This window comes from Cyprinus carpio, chromosome B13 (genome assembly GCF_018340385.1).
Source record: "Cyprinus carpio isolate SPL01 chromosome B13, ASM1834038v1, whole genome shotgun sequence".
Taxonomy (NCBI): Eukaryota; Metazoa; Chordata; class Actinopteri; order Cypriniformes; family Cyprinidae; genus Cyprinus; species Cyprinus carpio.
In genome coordinates this window covers 12,482,301-12,508,857 of record NC_056609.1, presented here as the reverse complement: position 1 = coordinate 12,508,857, position 26,557 = coordinate 12,482,301, and the positions used below count along the sequence as shown (strand labels likewise).

At 35.9% G+C, this 26,557-nt stretch overlaps 1 protein-coding gene across 10 annotated transcripts in view; it reads left to right on the top strand.

The window, feature by feature from the left end:
* LOC109071502 (sodium bicarbonate transporter-like protein 11) overlaps window positions 1-26,557 on the top strand; it is a 68,474-nt gene that overhangs the window by 24,712 nt on the left and 17,205 nt on the right. For 7 of the 10 annotated variants that reach the window (XM_042736617.1, XM_042736616.1, XM_042736624.1 and 4 more), the window contains 8 exons: window positions 4,293-4,336; window positions 5,294-5,522; window positions 8,590-8,622; window positions 11,568-11,649; window positions 22,074-22,197; window positions 23,865-24,074; window positions 26,034-26,093; window positions 26,468-26,552. In XM_042736617.1, the coding sequence (XP_042592551.1) occupies window positions 4,293-4,336; window positions 5,294-5,522; window positions 8,590-8,622; window positions 11,568-11,649; window positions 22,074-22,197; window positions 23,865-24,074; window positions 26,034-26,093; window positions 26,468-26,552 (867 nt within the window). The remainder of the gene's footprint in view (window positions 1-4,292; window positions 4,337-5,293; window positions 5,523-8,589; window positions 8,623-11,567; window positions 11,650-22,073; window positions 22,198-23,864; window positions 24,075-26,033; window positions 26,094-26,467; window positions 26,553-26,557) is intronic. The other 3 variants (XM_042736619.1, XM_042736620.1, XM_042736622.1) reach the window with 3 other exon arrangements.

Here is a 26,557-nt window from a genome sequence, read left to right as displayed (position 1 = left end):
ATCAGTCATCTCTTTACTCTGTTTATGTGGTAAGTGAAATGTTATGTACTGTAATGTAACAGGCTACTGTTAGCACGTGCCTTACCGTGTCCCTTTAGTGGCTCCGTAGAACAAGTTGTTTTCCGCACCTCTCTGAATATGGTTTCAGCAACACCTCTAACCCAGTCGGGGGTGTTTGTGGTCCACACAGCACTCTTATTTGACATCATCCCAAGTTACTGTAACCATTATATGCTACTCAAGTCTTTTTTATGCCACACAAGTCTACAGTGTGCACATGAGACAATGTGTTCTGTTGTCTTTGACAGCTTTTAATGCGACACCACCGCATGGGCACGGAAACATGGGGAAATTTTTTAACTCAATAATCACACAACCTGTTCGATATTCTATAATTAAATCAACTAATTGAATATTAGAAAATTGTTGCTTCGAGGGTGAGTAAAACACAGGCTAATTTTTATTTTTTGGTGAACTAACCCTTTAAAGGGTTAGTTCACCCAAGAATTTAAATTATGTCATTAATGACTCACCCTCATGTCGTTCCAAACCCGTAAGACCTCCGTTCATCTTCGGAACACAGTATAAGATATTTTAGATTTAGTCCGAGAGCTTTCTGTTCCTCCATTGAGAATGTATGTACGGTATACTGTCTACGTCCAGAAAGGTAATAAAAACATCTTCAAAGTAGTCCATGTGACATCAGAGGGTTCATTAGAATTTTTTGAAGCATCGAAAATACATTTTGGTCCAAAAATAGCAAAAACTACGACTTTATTCAGTGTTGTCTTCTCTTCCGTGTCTGTTAGGAGTGCGTTCACAAGACTGCAGTTTAGTGATATCCGGTTCGCGAACGAATCACTCGATGTAACCGGATCTTCTTGAACCAGTTCACCAAATCGAACTGAATCGTTTGAAACAGTTTGCGTCTCCAATAAGCATTAATCCACAAATGACTTAAGCTGTTAACTTTTTTAATGTGGCTGACACTCCCTCTGAGTTCAAATAAACCAATATCCCGGAGTAATCCATTTACTCAAACAGTACACTGACTGAACTGCTGTGAAGAGAGAACTGAAGATGAACACCGAGCCGAGCCAGATAACGAACGAAACATTGACTCGTTCTCGAGTCAAGAACCGTTTCTGTCAGACGCGTCCGATTCGAGAACCGAGGAGCTGATGATACTGCACATGCGTGATTCAGACTGACACACAGTGCGTATGAACTGAACTGGTTCTCTTGGTGATTGATTCTGAACTGATTCTGTGCTAATGTTATGAGCGCGGGTAAACCGAAGGCTTGAATCAAGGGCAATCATCGCCAATGACGTCATTACGTCGAGCGCAAAAGAACTGGTGAACTTCCCATCACTACTGGTGATCCGAAAACTGATGCAATCGGTTCTTGACTCGAGAACGAGTCAATGTTTCGTTCGTTATCTGGCTCGGCTCGGTGTTCATCTTCAGTTCTCTCTTCACAGCAGTTCAGTCAGTGTACTGTTTGAGGAAATGAATTACTCCGGGATATTGGTTTTTTTTCGACTCAGAGGGAGTGTCAGCCACATTAAAAAAAAGTTAACAGCTTAAGTCATTAGTGGATTAATGCTTATTGGAGACGCGAACCGTTTCAAACGATTCAGTTTGATTTGGTGAACTGGTTCAAGAAGATCCGGTTACATCGAGTGATTCGTTCGCGAACCGGATATCACTAAACTGCAGTGTTGTGAACGCGCTCATAACAGACACGGAAGAGAAGACAATGCTGAATAAAGTCGTAGTTTTTGCTATTTTTGGACCAAAATGTATTTTCGATGCTTCAAAAAATTCTAATGAACCCTCTGATGTCACATGGACTACTTTGAAGATGTTTTTATTACCTTTCTGGACGTGGACAGTATACCGTACATACATTTTCAATGGAGGGACTGAAAGCTCTCGGACTAAATCTAAAATATCTTAAACTGTGTTCTGAAGATGAACTGAGGTCTTACGGGTTTGGAACGACATGAGGGTGAGTCATAATGACATAATTTTAATATTTGGGTGAACTAACCCTTTAAGTGATAATTCCCATGATTTCAGCAGTTGTCCGAAGCAAACACCCAGCCATGTTATTGAGGAAACTGCTGGGTTTTTAATGCTGCTTGATTGCTGGGGGTGAGGCAGGGGTGGTGAGAAATAATTACACACTACAAAAATAAAGCAAAAAAATATGACCTAATATGAGATCAAATTATATCTAAACCACTAATTTTTCTGAAGTAACACAGTCACACACCAGTTTTAGAGGGTGGCAGCATTTCTTTTGCCTCACTTGAGCCTAATGAGTTCTCATCAGTGTCCTGTAGCATGGCGTAAATGTGAGGAACGCATGTCCTTCTTAGCAGCACTATGATTGGCTGATTACTCTTTTGTAAATTTGACTGAATGCGTCAGACTGGAGGAAATGGAACGATTTTTTTCAGGGTTTTATTTATTTATTTATATACTTATAAATTAAATTAAATTAAATTAAATTAAATTACTTTTATTCAGCACAAATGCATTAAATTGATCAAAAGTGTCAGTAATTTAAAATATTACAAAAGATTTATATTTCAAATAAATTCATTTTTTTTAAACTTTCTATTCATAAAAAATTGTATTATAGTTTCCACAAATACAGTAAGCAGCACAACTAGAATGATTTCTGAAGGATCATGTGACACTGAAGACTAGAGTAGTGGCTGCTGAAAATTAAGCTTTGCCATAAAAGTAATACATTTTATTAAAAAAAAAATATATATTCAAATAGAAAACAGTTATTTTAAATTCTAATAATATTTCACAATATTATTGGTTTTACTGTAATGTCTTGTCAAATAAATGCAGCCTTTTTCAAAAACATCAAAAATCTTTCTTTCAGAAATTTGAAAATGACACCAAACTTTTGAAGAATAAAGTATATACAACCCTACAAGCATTATCACAGTATAAGGCAAATTTCCAAATTTTAACCATGAAACTGTAAACTTCAATGGAACATGAATTCACATTAGAGTAAATAAGTAAACAGAGAGAGAGGCTTTGGCTCCTCATTTCAGAAGACCACGGGGGTGAACATATACAGTATGTCTGACTATTACCAGCCTCCGGCAAATCATTGATGCTGGTTTGATTGGATGTGGTTTTGATAACTGGCTAATTGCTGAATTCTCTTTGGATTAAGGTTCGCACCAGTGTAGTTGGAGCTCAATTAATGCTGCCTTTTATCTTATGTTAATACAGTGGTTTCGAGTTTTATACCCGACAACTCACTGAGCTTTAATTAGATGCTTAGATAATGCAGTACATTTCAGTTCAACATGATGTGACCTCAATTGTTAAATGTATATTGCGTACTTGTAAACATCTGAAAATGCAGATGACAAATGGAAACGTGAAGGACAGAAGGACGATAGAGGAGAGAATAAAATATCCGGTTTCGCATGGTGACTTTAAGCCATTAAAAGGTTTGAGGAGTTATGTAACCTTATTAGTTTAACACATAGACTTACCTCTTATTAAAACCCAAAGTTGTGCTTTTAAAGTGGTGCTTTTATTCTCAATTTCCCCCTTTTAATCCCAAACCCATCTGAGGGGCTGTTTAATCTTGGAGCTAAGGCAGCAGAGGAGTCAGCCGTGGGTCGTGGTAATCCTGCCTGAATATCTCTTTCAAGGGGCAGGACTTCTTGCGGGCCACGCGCACAGGACTGAGGGATCTCTATTTGATAAAGGCTGTCTGCTTTTATTTAATCTCTATATGGAGGAGGACACAGCATGCAGCCATCACGTGAGGGTTTCAAGCTCAACTGGCAAACCTGAGGACAATACCAAACATGAATTAAGCAAATAAAGGCAGGGCAGGGACATGGCAGGGACATGGCAACACATGAGCGTACACAAGTACATCCTGTCCCTTTGACTAACGACTAACATTTGGATAAGATCCATGGAGTATGCTGTGATGTATTTGGCAGTTACTAATAAACAGTGTTGTGGGAGTGATATTTTTTTTTGTATTCAGGGACTGAATTGTTTCATAGCAGATATTTTCTGATGTTGGGTTAAATTGAGGAGATCACAATAGGGGCTCTCTGATGCAGATGGCTTTTATGTTCACAGTTTTTTTTGAACAATTTTATGCTATCAGAGTGTTCTCTTTGAAACTAGTCGTTCTCTTCTTAAAAACTCTAAAAGCTGTTTTATGATGCTTGTTGTTTTGGCACACAGTATTCACCCCTCAGGCCTCCTCTTCTCTCTTTCCTACAGAATCTGATGTCCATGGCTGTGTGCTGCTTAACACGTCTCGAAGGGTGAGACTTTTCATTACGTTCACATGCCAAACAGATCTTATAAGATGCATAGTCACCGTCAGAAGTTATATGCACACCTGTGACTGCACATTAATAGAATTCTGTTTTGATATACCATGTCTACATACAGTGGCGCCCATGAGTATGCAACCTTTTTTTTTTAAAAATCTGGTATTTTTTAATTAAATATGCAAATAAGAATATTTCAGGATTTTAAAATTTAAAACAAAGCGTATGATATAAAATTATGAAAGAAATGTACTAGATAAAATGATCAATCAGGTTTTATCTAACATTGTAGCATTCTGAATTTTGCATTCTAAAATTAATTTGATTACCTTTTACTCAAATTATTATCCGTTATTTAAACTCTGCATTCTAAAATTAATTGTACAGTTTTTTACTTAAATTATGAACTATTCACTCAATTTTTATGCTGACAATTTAATTTGTAATGAAAAATGTTGTAAAAAATTGACAATTATCCACAATAGAAAAAAAACTGTATTTCTAACAAACCTAACATCACTGTAATACACAGTTTTCAATGACTTATTCATGAGTGATCCCAAGGTCATGGAAAATAGGGAAATATCAGGACATTTTTATTTGTTTATTTGTTTTATTAGATTTTTTTATTTCTTTTGCATCTGTCCATTTTGAGTGAATCAATCTTTCAAGTTCTTTTTAGTGATCCGGTCAAAATGAATAAAAATATTATTGAAAAATAAATAATTTATACTTTTTAATATAAATATGTTAAAAAATATATTATTTAATATTTATATCTAAATAAAAATTAACCAATCATACATACTGGAAAAGTTCAAAAATCATTGTTTAAAAAATATCAGCTTAATATATAAATCAAAAAATTGTTTATAAAGTAAGTTGTTTACTATATAGATTTTTATTTTTTTTAGCATTGCTTACATGTACCTCTGCATGTTCCCTCAGTATGTGAAGCTGATGAACTTTGAGGAGGAAGTGCGAGCTCACAGGGATCTGGACGGGTTTCTGGAGAGGGCCAGTATTCTGCTGCACGAGGACGAGGCCTCTCTAGACGACGTGTTAAAGACAATGCTCCTCCACGTCTCACAGGACCCTCACACCGCTGAGCCCAGCTGCAACTTCGAGGAGATCATGAGCTCCCTCTTCACAGACGCAGGGTCACAGGAAGTCAATGGTGAGTGTGTTTGTTTTTATTTGTGTGATTTTTCATGAAAAGCTAGTGAAAGGTTGCTCAATACCTCAGAGAGCTGATTTGACTGACACCTCAAAGGATATAAGCACAGCAGTTTGACGTTAGTCAATGTTATTTTAATTTAAAATGCTTTATAAATTATAATACAGATTTTACATAAAAAAGGGACAGAAGAATGAGTAACAGAGGGAACTGTGCAGAGACAGACAGAAAAAAGAGTTTCAACAATAATTAAGTCCATTTCCATCCCTGCTGACCCCATAGCTTTGAAACTCAGTCTAGGATGTGTCAGAGAGAGGGCTTGCTCTGAATGACCCTATAAAGAGAAGTCAGGTGATAATAACACTCTTCTGTCCAGTCATTCACACATTGGACTCACTGGAATTGTCAAACCTTCCCAGAGGACACACAAGCCTTTATGACAGTGATAAAGTCAAAGAAAATAGAGACGAATCACAAAAGTTAAGCAAAAGTTAAGGAAAGAGCAGCTGCAAGGAAAATACAATACATATGAAATATAAATGAGTACAAAATGTATAATTCAAGATTGAGTACATAAGATATTTGAGTCAATAGTTAAGATACAAGAACCAAATTAAAATAATGCTGGAATACACTACATCACTTTTGTACAGATCTTTGGTGCTGTTTGCAGAAAGTCTTCAGAATTTGGACAGTCAGAGCTGACGGATTTCAAAGAAAACCAAATAATGTATGATGGGCACAGATTTTATACTACTGTGCACACCAAAAGAGAATTTAATTATTCGCAAGAGTAGATTACATACAAAGTCGATGCAAAGACGCGAATAAGTGTGAATTTACACCGGGTGATGCAGATAATGCAAATTGGGTGACGCGATTGCTGCAAACTAATTTGCATAAACACGCAGTCGTGTAAGCAAGTCAGCGAAGAGCTTATTGACACGTCTGGTTGTAGGAGAGCATTACGCAATGTTTTTATTTGCACAAGTGACACAAAAAACATCCCACGAGTAATCTATAGCGATAACGCAATGTGAAGATTCGCTTTGCTTTTGGTATGCACACACAGTAAGAGTCCATCCAAAATGTCAAATATGATATTTTGAGTCGATTCTTGCAAGGAAGTGCATGTTTTTGCATGAATATGTTGTGTTTGGGACAGCTTGAAAAGTCTAATATTATGTGGTCTTCAGTCATTTAGCGTATGATGCCCAGTTTTTCTCTGAAGCCATTTACAAAGTTGGCAAGTGTATGATGCCTAGTTTTTTCAAATCATTTCAGATTTCAAAACTCGTGTAGTGTATTCCAGACTTTACACAATAATTTGTTTATTTTATCATTGCTTTTTGTGTGTAGAATTTGTGCTTACGCGTCTGTATTTTTTATTTAATTTATTTTGATTTAATAAAATGCTATTTAATTTTATTGCATTGTGTTGTTGTTATGAAGCAAGAACACATCTTTTAAAGACTGACCATCATGTTCAGATGTGAGGCTGGTAGTGCTTGCTGTTGGTTACTGCACATTACTGCAGCTATCATTAGATCTACTCTACTGGGTCATTTTATTCACTTGCCCCTGGACACCCAGCATTTTCTAAAAATGGTCCCCAAGCTATGTAATTCAAGTATCCCTACTTTATGAGCTCAGCTGGTCTCTGTATCACTAACTCCTTCTCTCTCAGGAAGACGGACAGATTCTTTCAAACACAAGAAACCTTTGGCATACTCTCAGCTAGAGGTGATGCTGCACCACCAGAGATTCAGATTAGAAACAGATTTTTCAGTTCATGGTGCTTTTTAAATTATTATGGTGACTATATAGTGAGAGTATTTTTGGCAAACTGAATGCCTGATATCCTGATTTATACATGTTTGAAACCCCTACCATTGAAATTAAGCACCTAATTAGGACTTCCTGCCAAAAACACTTACAAGAGACAAAGGTAAAGGAAACCTTTCATTGAGAGACACAGGATGCCATGTTATATGTTGTAATACACTACTCAATGCTCCGATATTTTCTATCCTGATGATTCAGTTTGTATTTGTTCCTCACAGATTCATTCAGAGTCTTTCCAAATGATTTCTTGAATCAAAATTCACTACGATAAATGAAATATTCATGACAACACAACATATATAATCACACTATCAGGCTGCATGAATGTGTCATTTACTTCTGAGATTTTTACAAGCTGGCAGCACGCTTTTTCTGGATTGTATTGATTGTTTCCGGCTCACCAGTAATCTCTGTGTTCTTATCATCGTTGCCAAATTCACACTGAATACACACAGAATATCAGTGGGCACCAATTAAGTCCAGTTCTGGACTTTACTGTGCCATCACTCCAGTCCGGTCTAACACGGCACATAATCCATGCCTGGACTCTGTTGGATCACGTGAATGGTGAGACGTGAATTATCGTTAGTTTAGTTTGTTTGTTCTTTTTCAAGTCTAGGGATGATACATTCCCTCTTGTCTCTGTTGCTAGGATACATGGCTCACATGTGAGTGAGAATCATATTAATGATATGAGCCTGGGAACATGCAAATGAACTGATGTGTGATTGGATTATGAAATGCGAATGTCATGAATATGATAATGAATGATCATTTGGTTGAGAATCCATGAATGGGATCTAATTGTAAGCGCATTGATTGTATGTGCATGCGGCAGGTCTTTAACACACAGACACGCAACCCAAAGTCTATCAGTCTGAAGATCAAATTAGAATGAAATGGGAATAAAGATCTCATTCAGCTAAGATGCAAGCACAATGAAAGATGGAGAAAAATTATATTTCATCTGAGTAAAGAGACCTGAGCATCTGCCTGACAACCCAGCCCCAATTAGTGAGAGAGGGAGGTTCGGTCGGTGTGTCTGTGTGGGTGGTGGGTTATCTGAATTTGTGAGAGATTGTTCACTCTTTTTGCTTGCTTTAAGGGTTCACAACGTGTTTCTGTGCTCAACCTAACTTTAACTCTTTCCTCTCCAAACTGAACTCAGTGTGTGTTTGTGTGTTTGTGTGTGCGTCTGCGTGTCTCCAATTCTCTCGCACAGACAGGTCGGCGAATTTCATTTTCTATGACAACGGTAAGAACGATATGATCAGACGTGGGATATAACCTACATTTCATGTGTGTTTTCTCCCTGAGTGCTGATGTTTCCAGTGGATGTGATTGACACGTACCATTAATCTGACAGACACGAGAGTCTCTGTTTTCTTATTCAGATCCATCAATTTGCTGCATTTTCCAGTTGATGCAGTGACACAATCCAATTTGAAATCAGTATCCACACATTTGAAATGACAAGATTCGGTGTTGTTTTCAAAGAGTCGGTGGTGAATGCTGAGTGATTCCCTTCCCCGTGGTGGTGCTTTAGATTGGGCTGTATCATTGCCTCTTTCTCTCTCATTCCTGCCTCATTGCTGTTCGGCTGATTGGCTGTGCATGGATTCTGCTGTTGTGATTGAAAAAGCCCACTGTCATTCTGATGTCTTTTTCTGCGTAATATTTATGCAGCACACACATACAAGGAGCGAACAGACTTTTTAATATCTTGTGGAAAAGTCTTTAGTGTGTGTGAATAAAAGCATCCCATTCCATCCTGATGTCCAGGCCTCTGGCAGTTATCAGAAGGGGTGAGGTGCGGTTGGCCTAGATGATTACCTGAATGTTAATGAGTGTATTTTAGGGCTGGACGATGGCTGAAAACATTATATCTGGGTATTTTCAGCTTTTTGACAAAATGCAGTATACACACACACACACACACACACACACACACATATATATATATATATATATACTTTTTTCAAATAGCTAAAAACTAGCCAATATAACCAAGACATAGATTCCATATATTACTAACTAAATCATCCAAAAATAATGATATTTAATCATTTTATTTATATAATCCAATATAACAATGTATACATAATTTTTGAAACTATTTTATATATATATATATATATATATATATATGTGGTGTGTGTGTGTGTGTGTGTGTGTGTGTGTGTGTGTGTGTGTGTATTAGTGCTATCAAACCGTTAATCACAATTAATTACGTCCAAAATAAAAAAAAAAATTGTTTATCTAATGTGTACTGTGTATATTTATTATGTATATATCAATACACACACATGCAGTATATATTTTGAAAATATTTACATGTATTTATATTTATATAATTTATATTATATAAATATATTTAATATACAAATATATCTATATAAATGTATCTATATATAATGAATATACAGTGCACACATATATTATGTAAACAAAAACTTTTATTTTGGATGCGATTAATCATGATTAATCGTTTGACAGCACTATATAATCATAATAAATACACTGTAATTTAAATTATAGTAAGATAAGGATTAATATAATATAGTATATATTATATATTAATATATAAAGATATATATTTATACTAAGCAAGTAAAATGCCACACATCTGTTAATATTTTTTCACAAATGGTTGACAGTTTTATTTTAGTATCACTGAGACTATTATAATTATACTATTATACTATCATTGAACTATTGATCACTACAGTGATTTTTTTATATGCCTATATAGTGTTATTAATTTTTATTTTAGTTTTAGTACATCATCAATTATTTTAGTACATCAAGTTATGCTAAATGAAAATGAGAAATGTTGCTTCCGCAATTAGCTGAAATAAAGTAATTTTGTATTTTATTTGATTTCATTCAGCGTTTATTTAAAGTAAAATTTTTATGATTTCAGTTATCTGTAATAACCCTGACTGTTGAATCCTATCAACCTACTCGCACATTAACATACAAGTTGTGACACAATGAGCAAGCGTGAAACTGTCCTGCTGGCACAGTCTTACAAACGTAATGACCAGAAATCATTAGAACATCCCAGAATAAGTTCTGTTCCTAATAATAATATAGAATAATATACAGTTTTGTAAATATTCAATATATCATCCAGCTGTAGTGTTTGTGAAAGTGTGCATGTGTGCCTTATTGTACATGCTTTTATGGCCCAAAAGAATTGTGGCAAGAGGTCTGGTCTGGTTTTTCCTTCACAAACACACCAAGTACACAATTATCTCAGCTCTTTGTCATCCTGCCAATTCAACAGTCTTCATATTGCCCTGTATTGCCCCATTGAAACGTTTCCCTCTCTTTTCCCCTCCTTCTCATTCTTTCTCTCTTCCTGTCTATTTCTCGATGGTGCTGAGTGTGTTGTCATGGTGATACCCATCTGTCCACAGTGTGAGTGTGTGATGTCTTATTGATGAGACAGTGTGACTGTGTGCCAGAGACATCCATCCTGCTTGCTAAACAGCGCACACACACACACACACACACACACACACACACACACACACACACACACACACACACACACACACACACACACACACACACACACACACACACACACACAAATTCACATACACATATTGTTTTTGCTGGTCATGCTGAACAACTCACACCTGTCACCTCTGCCGGACTGAGGATGTGTACATACACACACACACATACATGCTTTTACACTGCTTGTTGTTAATATTCTGGACAGCTCACACCTACACAAGACAGAGTGCAGGCAACGCACACACACACACACACACACACACACACACTGATTGATTAATTTGAATTAAACATTTGGTGGTGTTCTTGGAAAGGTCTTCATTGTCACTCAAGCTGGCTGCAGTGATGTGTATTGTCCTCTGGTGAGCTTCTGCTTCTGTTTTACCTCGATATGCATTAGCCTTTTCATGGAGATGAGTGGACTTTGATTTAATTACCGGCCCTTCCATCAATTCACATCCTCTTGTTTGTTTTTGGTGTGTGCCATTATATACAGTGAAAGTCAGTTGACTTAATCTTGGTGTCAAACTCATGATGTGCATTACTTTTGAAGTGGCATCCAGATTGAAGTTAACTTGAATTGATTGTTTAGTTTCTGTCTTCATGCATGGTCATCCATTGTCTGTATTGCATGGCTGCTCACGACTGACCCCTTGCCTTCTCTCTTCACAGTGCATCTATTGTCAGAGACTCTGCAGTGTGTGACGGCCACAGCCACAGGGATCCAGTACCAGCAGTCTTGGCTTTGTATCCTGTGAGTTACCTGAATCTGTCTTACCTGTAATGCTGAGCTTTTAGAAGTTCTAGAACAGGGGTGTCTGAAGAAATTCCACAAGACAGTCCACAAAATTATTATTACTAGGACTGGCAAATTAAATGGCATATTTAATTTAAAAAAAATCTAAATTTGGGGGTCAGTAGCAATTTTTTTTTTTTTAAAGAAATTCATAGTTTTATTCAGCAAGGATGCATTACATTGATTAAAATTCCTAGTAAATACATGCATATTGTTACAATAGATTTCTATTTAAAATAAATGCTTTCCTTTGAACTTTTCCTGGAATACTGTATTAATGGCTGCTGAAAATTCAGCTTTGCCATCAGAGGAATAAACCGAAGAGTTCAGATGCAAAAGCCTCTAAGAGCCATCTGAAATTTGCATCTAAAATGAGCATTTTTATCAGGCTCTTATATTTATGTTCATTCGTTTCACTTTAATGGCATAGAAAAGGTCCTGTACATTGCCATTAAAGTAAAAATACTGAACCTAAACATAGGATCCTGATAAAAATGCTAATTTTAGAAGAAAATTTCAGATTGCACTTAGAGGCTTTTGCATCTGAACTCTTCAATTATATTTTAAAATATATTAAAATAGATAAAGTTGATTTTTATATTTCACATTATTAATATTTTACTGTATTTTTATCAAATAAATGCAGCATTGGTAAGCATTACAGACTTTTTTCAAAAACATGAAAAAATATTTCCAGCCCCAAACTTTTGAAGGGTAGTGTACTGTATAAAAACAATAAAAAAAGTCATAAGGGTCAATTTTTTTGAAACTGACATTTATACATCATCTGAAAGCTGAATAAATAACCTTTTCATTGATGTATGGTTTGTTATTTGGCTGAGATACTGATACTGATAGATTTGGAAATCTGGAATCTGAGGGTGCAAAAAAATCAAGATATTAAGAAAATCGCCTTTAAAGTTGTCCAAATGAAGACATTATCAATCTATATTACTAATCAAAAATGAAGTTTTGATATATTTATTGAAAGAAATTTACAAAATATCTTTATGGAACACAATCTTTACTTAATATCCTAATGATTTTTGGCATAAAAGAAAAATTGATAATTTTGACCCATACAATATATTGTTGGCTATTGCTACAAATATAGCCGTGCTACTTATGTCTGGTATTGTGGTCCAGGGTCACAAATGACATAAACTCTTTATTCTCTATAGCAAAAAAGAGCCAGAACTATGTGTTTTGTGTAACCTCAGCATGCAGCAATGAGATTTGAGAGATGCTTTGAACAGTTTCTCCTAGTGAATGCTGTCCAGAAAAAAATATCAAGATAAATGGACTATTCTGAGGTCAATGTACAGAATGCTCAGAAGACATATCTGTGGCAAGAGTACAAAATCAGATGACACTCATAGACATAGGACACCTCAGTACAAAACAAGGTAGCAAACTTCAGAGTCTCTCTGAAAAAATGCAAAAAAAGCAATCAGTCTGAGAGATTCGGTGAAGAAGGCCAATCCAGGGGTGAGCCGGGTCAAAACATGCATTATGAAAGCAGAAGCTTTTGCCAGTATTACTTTGCCACTGCACTTCTGTGCCAGGGAGTGCCTGAATCATCAATTTAAAGTAATTTATCGCCTTCTCTTGGGTTAAGATCTCTTTAAGATGTCTATAAGGAGTTAGTCTAGTGAACATGCCTCCTGCCATCTCACATGAAATTCATGGTTCTGGCGTTAAAATGAAACTGCTCAAACGAATAAAACCTTATCTAAACAGTCAACTTAAAATTCTGATGGATAGAGGTATTGTGATAATGAAATACTGCTGGATCAGTTTGAGCATAGACAGTTTAATCATTTGCTGAGGCCAGTGAGGAGGTGGATGGCCTCAGGGAAGAAGTTGTTATCATAGCAAGATGAACTTGTGTGCATGACTAGCATGTCTGCCCGAGGAAGGAAAGGTGAATAGGTGATGTCCATGATGTGATGGGCCTGAAGATCTTTCGAGCCCTATTTGAGGTTCACAAGGGAAATGTAATAGGTTACAGATTACAAGTTACCCTGTTTAAAATGCATTAAAGGGTTAGTTCACCCAAAAAAATGAAAATTAGCCCTTAAATTACTCACCTTCAAGTCATCCTAGGTGTATATGACTTTCTTCTTTCAGATGAATCCAGTCAGAGTTATATTAAAAATGGTCTTTGATCTTTTAAGCTGTTTAATGGCATTCAGCGGGTACTGCAGTGCATCAGTCCAAAAATAAAAAGTGCCCATCCTTAATAAAAAAGTGTCTCACACGGCTCCTGGGGGTGAACAAAGTCCTCCTGTAGCGAACTGATGCGTTTTTGTAAGAAAAATAACCATATTTAAAACTTAATAATCACTTTAACCTAGCTTGCGCCAACAGTTGTACACGGAAGCAGTTCCAGGCATAAGACCAACTATGCCAACGCTCCACACACAATTCACAAAAGCGAAAAACGCATAAACACAGGGGAGAGATCAAAACAAAACGCCGGTCATGAATTAGAAGTACAAAATGAAGATCTGTAAAGAAGAATGTCGGAGGATTTCGATATAAGCAGAGAGGAGACTGGTTTTCCTTTGCTAAAGTAAGGAAACTTTGCTTCCTTTGCTTCTGTTAACAAATGTTGGTTTTCATGAGACTCATCAGCGCATGCGCAGCGCTGACCTCATACGTCATCCGCCTGGAGCTGCTTCCGTCAAAAACTATATTAAAAAGATAAATAAAATTTGAATATGATTTTTTGATATTTTTCTTACAAAAACTCATCGATTCGGTACAGGAGGCCTTTGTTCACACTTTTTATTATGGATGGCCACATTTTTATTTAACTTCTTTTGGACTGATGCATGCAACACCCACTGAGTGCCATTAAACAGCTTGAATGGTCAAAGACAATTTTTAATATAACTCCGACTGGATTCGTCTGAAAGAAGAAAGTCATATACACCTAGGATGCCTTGAGGGTGAGTAATTTATGGGCTAATTGTCATTTTTGGGTGAACTAACCCTTTAAGTAGTGTAACTATTTCAATTACATTAAAGTAATGTAATTGATTACATTTGATTACTTTTTGATTACATTTCTACATTTCTGTTGAATGTTTTAAGCAATTAATAATTTTAAAACATTTAAACCAGGCAGGGTTAACCAAGTGTTAACATTTTCATACATAAGTGTAATTTAATTCCACATGTTTTTTCTCAGTAACTGTAACGGATTACAATTAAATTTATTTTGTAATTAAATTACGTGACTCTGTTACATGTAACTAGTTACTCCACAACACATACACTACAGTTTAAGTTTGATTTTGTGTTGAAGGAAGTCTTTTATGGTCACCAAGGGTGTATTTATTTGATCATAAATACAGTAAAACCAGTAATATTGTGAAATATTATTGCAGTCATTACTCAAGTCTTTAGCGTTACATCATCCTTCAGAAATTATTCTATGTTGCTTTATTGCTCAAGAAACATTTCTTACTAGTATTAAGAGTTGTGCTGCTTAATAATTTTTGGGAAATCTATGATGTATTATAATGATGCATTTCTGACCACAATAGCAAGATTAAAAAAATAGCATTTAGTTTAAATATTTAGTATTTTAAATCTTTACTGTGACTTTTGATCAATTTATTGCTTCCTTGTTGAATAAAAGTATTAAGGAAAGGTAAGAGTATTGGCAAAAATTTGTCTGGCAATTGTTAAGTAGCTTATGTCTTTAATGTCTGGTATTATAGGTATTTTGCTCATATGCAATTGTTAAGTAGCTTATGTCTTTAAAGGCAAAAGGTTGTGTTAATAACATTTAGAAAGATAAATTTAAAACCAGCAAACAAATGGAAACATAAAGTTAGAGTTTGCTGAGAACTCTCAGAGAAGATAAAGCAGGCCTATAATTGTGTGTGAGGAATAAGAAAATGAATCATGTCAGAGACTCATTAATGGAGCTCAGCTAGTAGCAGTATTTTTGCAGCCCATCTACACCCCAAGCGAGTGATGAAACAAAACAGCTTCGTTTATTATAATGAGAGCATTCAGAGGAGTTCAGCTCTCCCTGTGCAAGCAAAAAGCACACTGTGGGCTCAAACAGTTGTGTGAAAGTGCGCAGTGGACCCCGCGCTGCCATACTTGCAGTGTTGACAGTGATTATAATGGGAACGTTCTATTTTGCCACATCGCACAGCCAGCAGTGTAAATGGGGCGTCATTCAACACGGCTCTGAATATTTGTGGGGGTTCAACTAGCTTTATGAAGCAGATCACTGCAGAAGAATCAGAGACATAAGGAACTGCATACTCCCCAAATAACCAGCGGCCCCAAAAATGATTTATACATTTAGGAAAAAAATATTTTTACACACACATGGTTTGCCACTGCAAGGAGAATTAGCTGTCTTTCCTGATACCTGTCTTGTGTGTCTTACACAGATTATCGTGCAAATAATGATAGATGCTATATTAAATAGAAGTAACATGCTATTTGTACTAATGTTTAAACAGCACTGGTGGGCAGGGCTAGAGAAAATAGCCTTTGCCAACAAGGTTGTCTCAGTGTTTTTAAAGAAAGATTACACAAAAACAAACATTAGACACTAACAAACTTTTGTGAAATTTTGAAAGCTGTTGATGAAAGTAAATTTATTCTGGAACATCAAGCTGTAATAGTGGATTATTTACCTAGGAAAGCTCATAGTGGGCTCATTTTTTGTTGAGACTGGATTGATAGAAGCAGTAGTGGAATGAATGTCTCATGTTACTACTTTCTTGTTACATTTTTTGTTACATCAACAAAATAATTGATGCCCTTGAGAGCTCCCTACTTAGTATCTCTAAAATATGTTCGAATTGTCTTGATGCTAACACAGTGGTATTAAGAAGTGCCGTTTCACACAAGCACACCCACACACAAAGTAGGCTACAACAAAGGTGTGTTGTCGATAGATGGTCTTTTTTGACCATAAATAACTTTAACACTACTACAACATTTCATCATTTTCATCAGGCTCCTCCTCCCCTATTATCACACAACACTTTTGCATCATCAGTCTCATCAATGATTTTATTATTATAAAAAATATTAATACATACAATACTTGTGCATAAAATAGCTCTTGTAATTTTGAAAAGATGAATGCAACTCTTGGGCAAATCATACATTGATGTCTTTAGGATTCACATCTGTCAGAATCTGCTACCTGCAATTGAGTCATTTATCAAAATAAATTGATCCCCAAAAAAACTTTATCTAACAGACATATGCAGGTCATGATTAGGTTCTGATGATTCATCTACTTTCTTTCAGAGTTTTCAAGATCCGCCAACACATTTTCCTTCTCAAAACTTTTGCTTAACAGCTGCCGAAACTTTTATCAACAGCCTCCAAACTGTAGCAGTGTCAGGCAGCACCCAACATCAGTGCACAAACTAACAAGTCTTATTTTCTATTGGCAAATACAGCACGTTCAATGGTGTGATTTTTCACCAACATCTCCCTGTTAAACTTAAGCAGCAGCTATATGCACAATGCTACAATTTACATTACTACCTGCTTAAAACAAGTGGTACACTGAATTTTATATAAAGGGGACAATTATGCAGATTTTTCTAGTGATAATGGCAGCAGTGATTCATTGAATTATGATAAAATGAAGGAGAACAGCATTATAACTGGGCTCATATCCAGAAACACAATGTAGTCAAGTGCACTTTATGCATTTTAAAGAACAAAATCAGGTGACTCATAAAAAACACTTTCTGCATTGTAGGAATATTTTTCTTCCCGTACTTGTACATGGATTTACATTATATTATCTATCTATCTATCTATCTATCTATCTATCTATCTATCTATCTATCTATCTATCTATCTATCTATCTATCTATCTATCTATCTATCTATCTATTTACAGTCATGGCCAAAAATATCGGCACCCCTGGTAAATATGATCAAAGAAGGCTGTGAAAATTAATCTGCATTGCTAATCCTTTTGATCTTTTATTTAAAAAAAATTCTCTAAAATCTAACCTTTCATTGGATAATAAGAATTTAAAATGGGGGGAAATATCATTATGAAATAAATGTTTTTCTCTAATACACATTGGACACAATTAACGGCACCCTTTTATTCAAAACTTTTTGAAACCTTTATTTGCCAGTTTAACAGCTCAAAATTTTCTCCTATAATGCCTGATGAGGTTAGAGAACACCTGACAAGAGATAAGAGACCATTCCTTCATCCAGAATTTCTCCAGGCCCTTTAGATTCCCAGCTCCATGATGGTGCTTCTCCTCTTCAGTTCACACCTCTCATTTTCATAGGGTTCAGGTCAGAGGACTGGAATGGCTATAGCAGAAGCTTGGTTTTGTTCTCAGACACCCATTTTTGTGTTGTTTTTGAGGTTTGTGTTTGGATTATTGTCCGGTTGGAAGATCCAAACATGGCCCATTATAAGATTTCTAACAGAGTCAGTCCACTTACTGATTTTTTTTATCTGTTGGTATTTGATAGAATCCATGATGCCATGTACCTAAACAAGATGTCCAGGACCTCCATCAGAAATATAGGCCCACAACATGAAAAATACAGCAGTATATTTCATTGTACACATGGGTACTTTTTATCCATGTGTTCACCAAACCCATCTTGAGTGTTTTGCTGCTAAAAGCACATTTTTTAGTTTCATCTGACTATAGAAGCCAGTCCCGTTTGAAGTTCCAGTCGTGTCTGATAACTGAATATGCTGGAGTTTGTTTTTGGATGAGCGAGGAGAATTTATTTTGAAACCCTCCTAAACAAAATGTGGTGATGTAGGTGCTGTTTGACCGTTTTTTTTTTGTTAGGTTCTCTGACCCCAAGACTATTTTCTGCAATTCTCCAGCTGTGGTCCTTGTGGAGTCTTTAGCCACTCAAACTCGTCCTTCTCACTGTGCATTAGGATGATATCAGACACACATCCTCTTCCAGGCAGTTTCGTAAATGTTTTCTGTTGATTGGAAATTCTTAATTATTGCCCTGATGGTGGAAATGGGAATTTTCACTGCTCTAGCTCTTTTCTTAAAGCCACTTTCTAATTTGTGAAGCTCAGTTATAAAAGGCTGCACATCAGAAATATATTCTTTGGTTTTTTCTCATTGTAATGGATGATTTAAGGGAATTTGGGGCTTTGTTTTCCCTCCTATTTATATTTCTGTGAAACAGGAAGCCATGGCTGAATAATTTCATATTCATAATCCCCTGAAGTGGTCTTAAATTGTGAATATGAATGGGAATATATACTTCAGAGATATTTTACTCATAATAATTACTAGGGGTGCCAATAATTGTGTCCAACGTGTGTATTTGAGAACAACATTTATTTCATAATGAGTATTTATCCAAATTATCCCATTAAATTCTTTTATCCAATGAAAGGTTCGATTTTTGTGATTTTGTTAAATAAAAGATCAAAAGGATCAACAATGCAGATTAATTTTCACAGCCTTCTTTTGTCATATTTACCAAGGGTGCCGATATTTTTGCCCATGGCTTTATCTATCACAGTGGGAAAGGCATTTACCAGTTCTTACATCATGAACATAAACTTTATTAAAATTAAAAAATTAAATTATAAATATTAACACAAAATAAAAAATAAAGATATAAAAAACAAAAATCAAAAGAAAATCAACATACCCACACCCACTTTTAATTTCAGAAAAAGCCCTGACTGAGGTAAATAAAATAAAAAAAGGCCGAGTTCAGCCAATGGCCCACACTAGTCTAGTGAGCAGAAGATTTGTGTTTCTTTGAATTATGTGTGGACAGTTTTATGGCCAAGAAAGAGAAACAAGTGGCAATGTTGGATGACCCACAGCAGCTCTATGTCTTTACATTTATAGTAAATAAAACAGAGCACATAAATGTGCTTAATGTAAGGCTGCAGTTACCAAAGTCCCTTGTGACCTCAGTACATTGCCTGAGTTTTATAGTTATGAGTATTAGCTGGACCACTCAGAAAAATGCATGAGTTTTATTGCAATGATTAATATCAGGACCAGTTATAAAGACACATCCACCCCCCCTTCAGGCAACAGATTCAGCCCACCTTCTGTCATTAATAAGTTTGGAGAGTCTTTAGCTGTTATTAATTCCTTTTCAAGTAAATTAGACATGTGACACAACATCCTACCAGTTAAGTTTTGTAACTTTGCCCAACCTTTATGCTTTATTTGACTTGATGTATTGGAAATGGAGGTGGCCACATGCCTGAAACAGAAAAATCAAGTGTATTGAGTGTTTTTATCTTTTCTGTTTTAATATAGTAAATTGAGTTGATATTAACCTCATAACAGGTGGCCACATGCCTGAAACAGAAGGTACACACTTTTTTTCCTACTTGGAAGTGCCTTTTTTGCCACCCGGCCCATGGAATGCCTTCATATGCACCCGGCCCACAAGTGAATATTAGTATATGAATGGTTTCCATACTTGAGATACTTTACCTAGGAACTAGGGACTTTCTAGGGATGGTAATCGGTGTGTTTTCCACCGCAGGAACCAGGATCCAAAAAAGTTCCGGGTTCAGAATGAATTTATCCTCAGAAAGTCCCTGCTGGCGAGGTAGTACTTTTTCAAAGGTCCGGAACCTAAATGAAAACGATAGGAGGCATTGGTATTTGATATACAGTGAGGAAAATTGCAGTAGCCAAGGCGAGCTGACTGATGTTATCAAGTACGCTGCTGTTTGCAGTATTATCGGACTTGCGTCGTTTCTTCCGCGGGAGATCACAAAGTCCGAACTACCGAGGATGCAAGTCCGAAATTTGCATACTTTGTATTGAGAAAAGATTGCAAATTTACGACAACCATAATATTTGCCTAATCATTCACGGTACTTTCAGACCCTCTTTGGAAACGCAGAAAGCAACAGGTCTGCGGGGGAAAAAGTTCCTGGTACAATTGTTCCGGGTACAGTGGTCTAGTGCCTGAAACGCATTTGTGCCGCATTAAATGACGCGTCAGTCAAAAAAAAAAAAAAAAAAAAGCATGGAATGCGTATGATCCACAGCAGCTCTTATGATGTCTTATGACATTTCCGGTGAGAATGGGAAACAGAGCACTTAAATGTGCAAACTTTGGCCCGCAAGCTTTCAAAAAAGAAAATCCGCCACTTCATGACATCCACAGCAAAAGTGAACACGGCATTTGAACTGAGCACTTATTTCAGGGCATTTTTTTTTTTTTTTTAGTTATTTGTGACTCAGTACCATTAACAGAGTTTCATTCAGTTATGAGTATTTTCACTCACTGGACAGAAAGTAGAAGCACTGTCCATGGCCTTGGCTCTGACTGAGTCCTTTAGGGGTCTTTTTTTATTTTTATTTTTTTTAAATTATTCATTGGGCAAACAGTGTTGTAAAAAATTTAAAAGTTTACTTAATAACCTTTAAATGTTTTGCACTTTGATTAATGCAACTTTCGAGTTCAACTTAAATTACTACCTCAGCCTGGTTTGAGTACCTCAGTTTTTCTGTTAGTAGAATGTAAATTGAGGGTTTTACTATTCATAACTTGTGGCCACATGAACCTGAACACAGTATATTTACCCAGGATTCCAATATTCTGTTTTAGCATTTGGACAATGGAAAGCTTAAAATTGAAAAATGTTTGTGCCTTAATGATTCCACCCTGTTTTTCTTTTAATAATTCCTCATTAAAAAAGCCATTCAAGCACATGTTTTTCCTCAGGTTTTTGAGAATGTACTGTAGGTGTTGAAAGCTGCAGCTGGAACTAGTGTCCAAATGAAGTTCCGGACAGAAACAAAGCCCCTCAGAAAAGCAACAATGGGGAAATGCTGTACCCTCAAATGCCGGATGTATACCCTAAAACGTATAAGGCTATTCAAAATTGGATATACAGATGGAAATCTGACGCATAGCTTCATTGTTAAACTGACTGATGTTTATCAAGTGCTGTCTGTGATTCTATTATGGGACTGTGTCAATAATTTTTGAAAAATAATAGCTCACAGCAACACTCATGGAAAAAAGAACTACGATGATGCAAGTTCATTTTTGGAACTGTGAACTTAGTTCAAAATTTTGAAGTTTTGAACTATGATCTGAACTAGTACATTTTTTAAATTTGTGAAACGAAGAAAGCAACTAGTTCATGTAGAAAAAAAAGTCCTGGTACAATACTGTCCGGGTAATTTCGGTGGAAACACGGCATAAGACACCTCTGTCCAAGAACTTTCTGTAATCCCATTAGACCTCAACCAATGGATTTGTTAATGTGTTTGCTGTACTCCTGTTACATATTGAATTAATCTGATACAGTGCCAGGTACATTAAAGCTCTGTGTAAATTGTAAAGAGGATTTATGATGATTTATGAACTCTTTGTGACAGCTGTAATGTGAAGAACCTGCAGAGGCGGCATGTGTGTATCTCACGCCTGGATCGTCCACAGAACTGGGGGGAAAACTGTGCAGAAGTCCGCTATGTTATCCTTATTCTGGCACCTTCAAAGATGGTAATATAATCACACACACACACACACACACACACACACACACACACACACACACACACACACACACACACATGTTGGGTTTCCAAGTTTTATGGGGACATTCTGTAGGCGTAATGGTTTTTATACTGTACAAACAGTATTTTCTGTCCTCTTACCCTGACTCTACCCCTCTCACAAAACTTTCTGCTGTTTTAGATTTTCAAAAAGTATCATTCTGTCTTATTTATTTTATAAGCTTGTTTCTAATAGTGGACCAAAAAATGTCCTCACAAGGTCAAAATTTGCTAGTATTACAATCTTTGTGGTCACATTTTGTCCCCAAAACATATACCAGGGCCACACACACACATATATAAAGGTTATTATAGTATAATAACCATTATACTATAGGTTTTGGATTTAGATTTGGTTTAGGATTAGTTGCATGTAAATATGAACAATTTACTGTTATTACTATAGTAAGTACATATAACGCGTAACAAGACAATAATGTGTTACCTAATTTTTTAACACTCTTACTGAATTTGATGTGATTGCCATTTCATTCTGCTTTCTAAGGACAGGTTAAAATCATGAGAGTCCTAGTTTTTAACAGTAAGAAATAAAAACAAAATCTGAACATATTAATATAAATATTTATTTCCGTGTTGTGTCTCAGTTCATAAATAGTCTGTATTTGTGCACATTTTTGTCATTAATATATAGAAAAATTTATCATACAAAAAATAAATTAAAAATAAAAAAAAATTAATAAAAAAAATGAGATTTTTTTTTAATAATATCACACGTTTTTTTCCACATACATGGTTTAAAATAGTATTTTGCGTTCATGGAGTATTTCAGGAAAAGTATAATCATGTTTCGGGGTCTTTGACATCAAAAAGTAAAAAAAGTACAAAAAAAAGAGAGATTAAATTACTGGGGTATTTAGATAAAAAATCTGGGAAAATAGACTTGAGCAAAAGGGTCTGTTTGCTCTCTTTTTAAACAGTTTGCTAATTTTGAGAAATGATTGAGATAATAAAATCAGGTTTAGGCACACTAATACTATCATGTTCAAGTCTTAAAGTCCTGCTCCTGTGTTTCTTGTTCCCCCTGCAGTCTCCCTGTAAAGTCTTTGGGGCCCCTGGCTCCCTCCAAGACCATTTTGTGTATCTCTTTGTGTCTGTGTTTACATCATAAATCTGTGTGTTTGTGTGTATGTGTTTACATCTGTTTACATCTAATCACTCTCTCTCTCTCTTTCTTTCTCTCTCTCTCTCTCTCTCTCTCTCTCTTTGTTCTCGCATGCACTCATCTCTTTCTGTCCTCTGCAGTTCAGTACAGCAAAGTGCTTTTCCTCCATAATCTTCTGTTCTTTTCACAAACTCAAATCACATTGCACACACACAGACAAACACATCTTCTCATTACATTAAAAGCTGGGTTGTTATGCCGGCACATGTAGATACACCCTCTTTTCTTGTGTTGTGTTTTAAAACAATAGACAGCACAAATGTTAAATAACTTTAATACCAACTGGACTCAATCCATAAGATGATAAAGCATTTTCTGCTCAGAAGATGAAGTGATTTCTGGATTGCTACACTGAACATTTCCTTTAATAGCAGTTGTAAATGAGTAACGATCGCCAAATATGTTTGATCTCTGTATTTGACGTTTCTCAGAAAAGCACTAAGACGGCGATGGAGCTTGGCAGGACGTTCGCCAGCATGTTCTCGGACATCTCCTTCAGACAGAAGCTGCTAGAGAGTAAAACCCAAGAGGAGTTCAAAGAGGCACTGCTCATCCAGAGGTACCACCTGACCGCTGCCAAGCGTAAAACCACGGCTGTGGAGGGCGAAGAGACAGACCCACACAGTCAAAAACCACTGAAGGTGTGTGCGCATCGTAGCGCGTGCGCCGATGCTTAAGGTTCAGTTTTAATGGCTTTAATGCGATTGTTTTCCACTATTCTCTCTTCAGTCCTCGTCTGCCGCTTACTCTTTCTCCCTTCACCTTTTGCTGTTTGACTTACACTCCAGTGATGAAGTTCTACTGAGCATGTAGCAGCTAATGAGAATTGATCTTGTTTGTTGCTCCGGTTTGACAAACACACACAAAGTCCGATTTGGCATATGTGAGCATTAGACCACCCTGGCTGAGGTTAGCAGCCTGTAAAAGCCTTCTCTTTTCTTCTCTGTAAAGACAACAGCGGAGGCCCAAATAGTTTTTTTTTTTTTTTTTTTTTTTTTTTTTTTTTGCGTTTTTCACTCCATCACACATCTGAGGAATGGTAACCAGGTGGAGAGGATCATTACTTTGTGTGTGCGTGTGTGTGTGCATGATCACTTGCGCTTGTGCACACTAAAAGCTATTCATCTCTGGCAAACGACCAGGAAAGGTCTCTCTCTCTTTCTGTATCAGACACACACTGTCATGATGAATGAGTGCGGCTCAGTAATGAACACTTAAAGCTGTACGACTTATTTAAACATATCCTGAGACAAGGTTCTCTGTGACTGACAGAAAACGAGCTTGTCTGCCAAAAAGAGGCTAATGTGGGTCATTAATGTGAGATGGACAAACTGCTCCGCTGCCAAATCCTGACCTGTAAAGCCTATTAAAATTTGATTAATTCAACAAGACTCTATATTTGTGTCTGGGGACAAAGACACACACACATACACACCAGGGCTTCCTACCTCACCATAATTGGTCCTAACTACATGTTTAAAAAAATCCTGTAGTATTTTCCTGTTTCTTCTATACTGTAAGGTTAAAAATTTTAACATTAATTAATGGATTGGGTATTATGAACTAAAAATAATTGATATTTTACATAATTTTTTCATTATAATTCATAAATTTACTAATACATTATAATATTTCAAGTTTGATCAAATGTAAATTATCAACAAACAATAGAATAATTATACAGTACTGTTCAAAAGTTTGGTGTCAGTATGTTTTTTATTTTTTAGAAACAAATGCTTTTATTTAGCAAGGATGCATTAAATCAATCAAAACTGACAGCAAATATATTTATAATATTACAAAAATGTATATTTCAAATGTCTATTCATCAGTATCAACGTTTCCAAAAAACATTAAGAAGCTGTTTTTAAGTATATTAGAATGATCAGCATATGAGAATGATTTCTGAAGGATCATGTGACACTGAAAACTGGAGTTATGATGATGAAAATTCAGCTTTGCCATCACAGGAAATTATATTATATTTTAAAATATATTCAAATAGAAAACTTTAAAAAAATATTTCACAATATTTCAGTTTTACTGTATTTTTCATTAATGCAGCTTTGGTTGGTGTAAAAGACTTCTTTCAACAACATTACAATTCTGACAGACCCCAAACTTTTGGAGCAGCAGTATAAATAAACTTTTAATATTTATAATAAATGCTGTTAAAAAAATACCTAATTAATTAACATTGTAACAAACATCAAGTGTAAATCTAAGATAAAATATAATAAAATATATAGAACAAAATATAAGGTCATGCCAAAACACTAATACACACAAGTAAAAAAAATATATATATATATATATTTTAAAATATATATATATAAAAAAATTAATTATAAAAATATATATGCACACACAAATCCACAATTACAAAAGTACACACATTTTATGAGTGCTTTTTATTTATGAATTGCTTAATCCAGTCTAATGCAGTTCTCTGAAATGCATGTGTCAGATGTTTTCTGATGCTACATTAATGGATATTTAGAGTAATGTAACAGGTGTCTTAACTGTGCTTTGCTGATGTAGTTGTAATGCTTTTGCATTGTACTAATGCTGTTCTAACACTGAGCTGTCTCTCTCTCTAGTCTGCAGAATCTGTGTTCTCTCATCTTGTGTCTCTCTCTCTGCTGTGCAGGGGGCCCTGTGTGAGTGCGATTACACTGAGCTTCTGTGTGTGTACGTGTTTGTCTGTGAGGATTTAAGTAAGAGAGTGTGTGTGTGTGTGTGTGTGTGTGTTTGTCTGCTTTAACACAGTATCTCTTCCCTTGCAGTGTAAAGCGTTGTGTGAGTGTATGTGCTTTTGTGTGCATATTTGCTGTGATTCGGCAGGATTTGGTGTGTATGATGTTTAATTGATGTGTGTGTATGTGTGTGTGTGTGCTTTAATCCTGTGCCTCTCCTGCTGCAGTATTGCAGTAAATGTATTTAAATGTTTTGACTCTTATATATGTAGATGTATGTACATGTGTGTGTGAGTAATCCTCTCTCTCTCCCTCTCTCTCTCTCTGTATGTGTGTAGTGTAGAGATTTTTTCAGAGTGGGCAGAGGAATCTATGAGGATCTGTGTCGCCGACTGCCTCTCTACCCGTCTGACTTCACTGATGGTGTG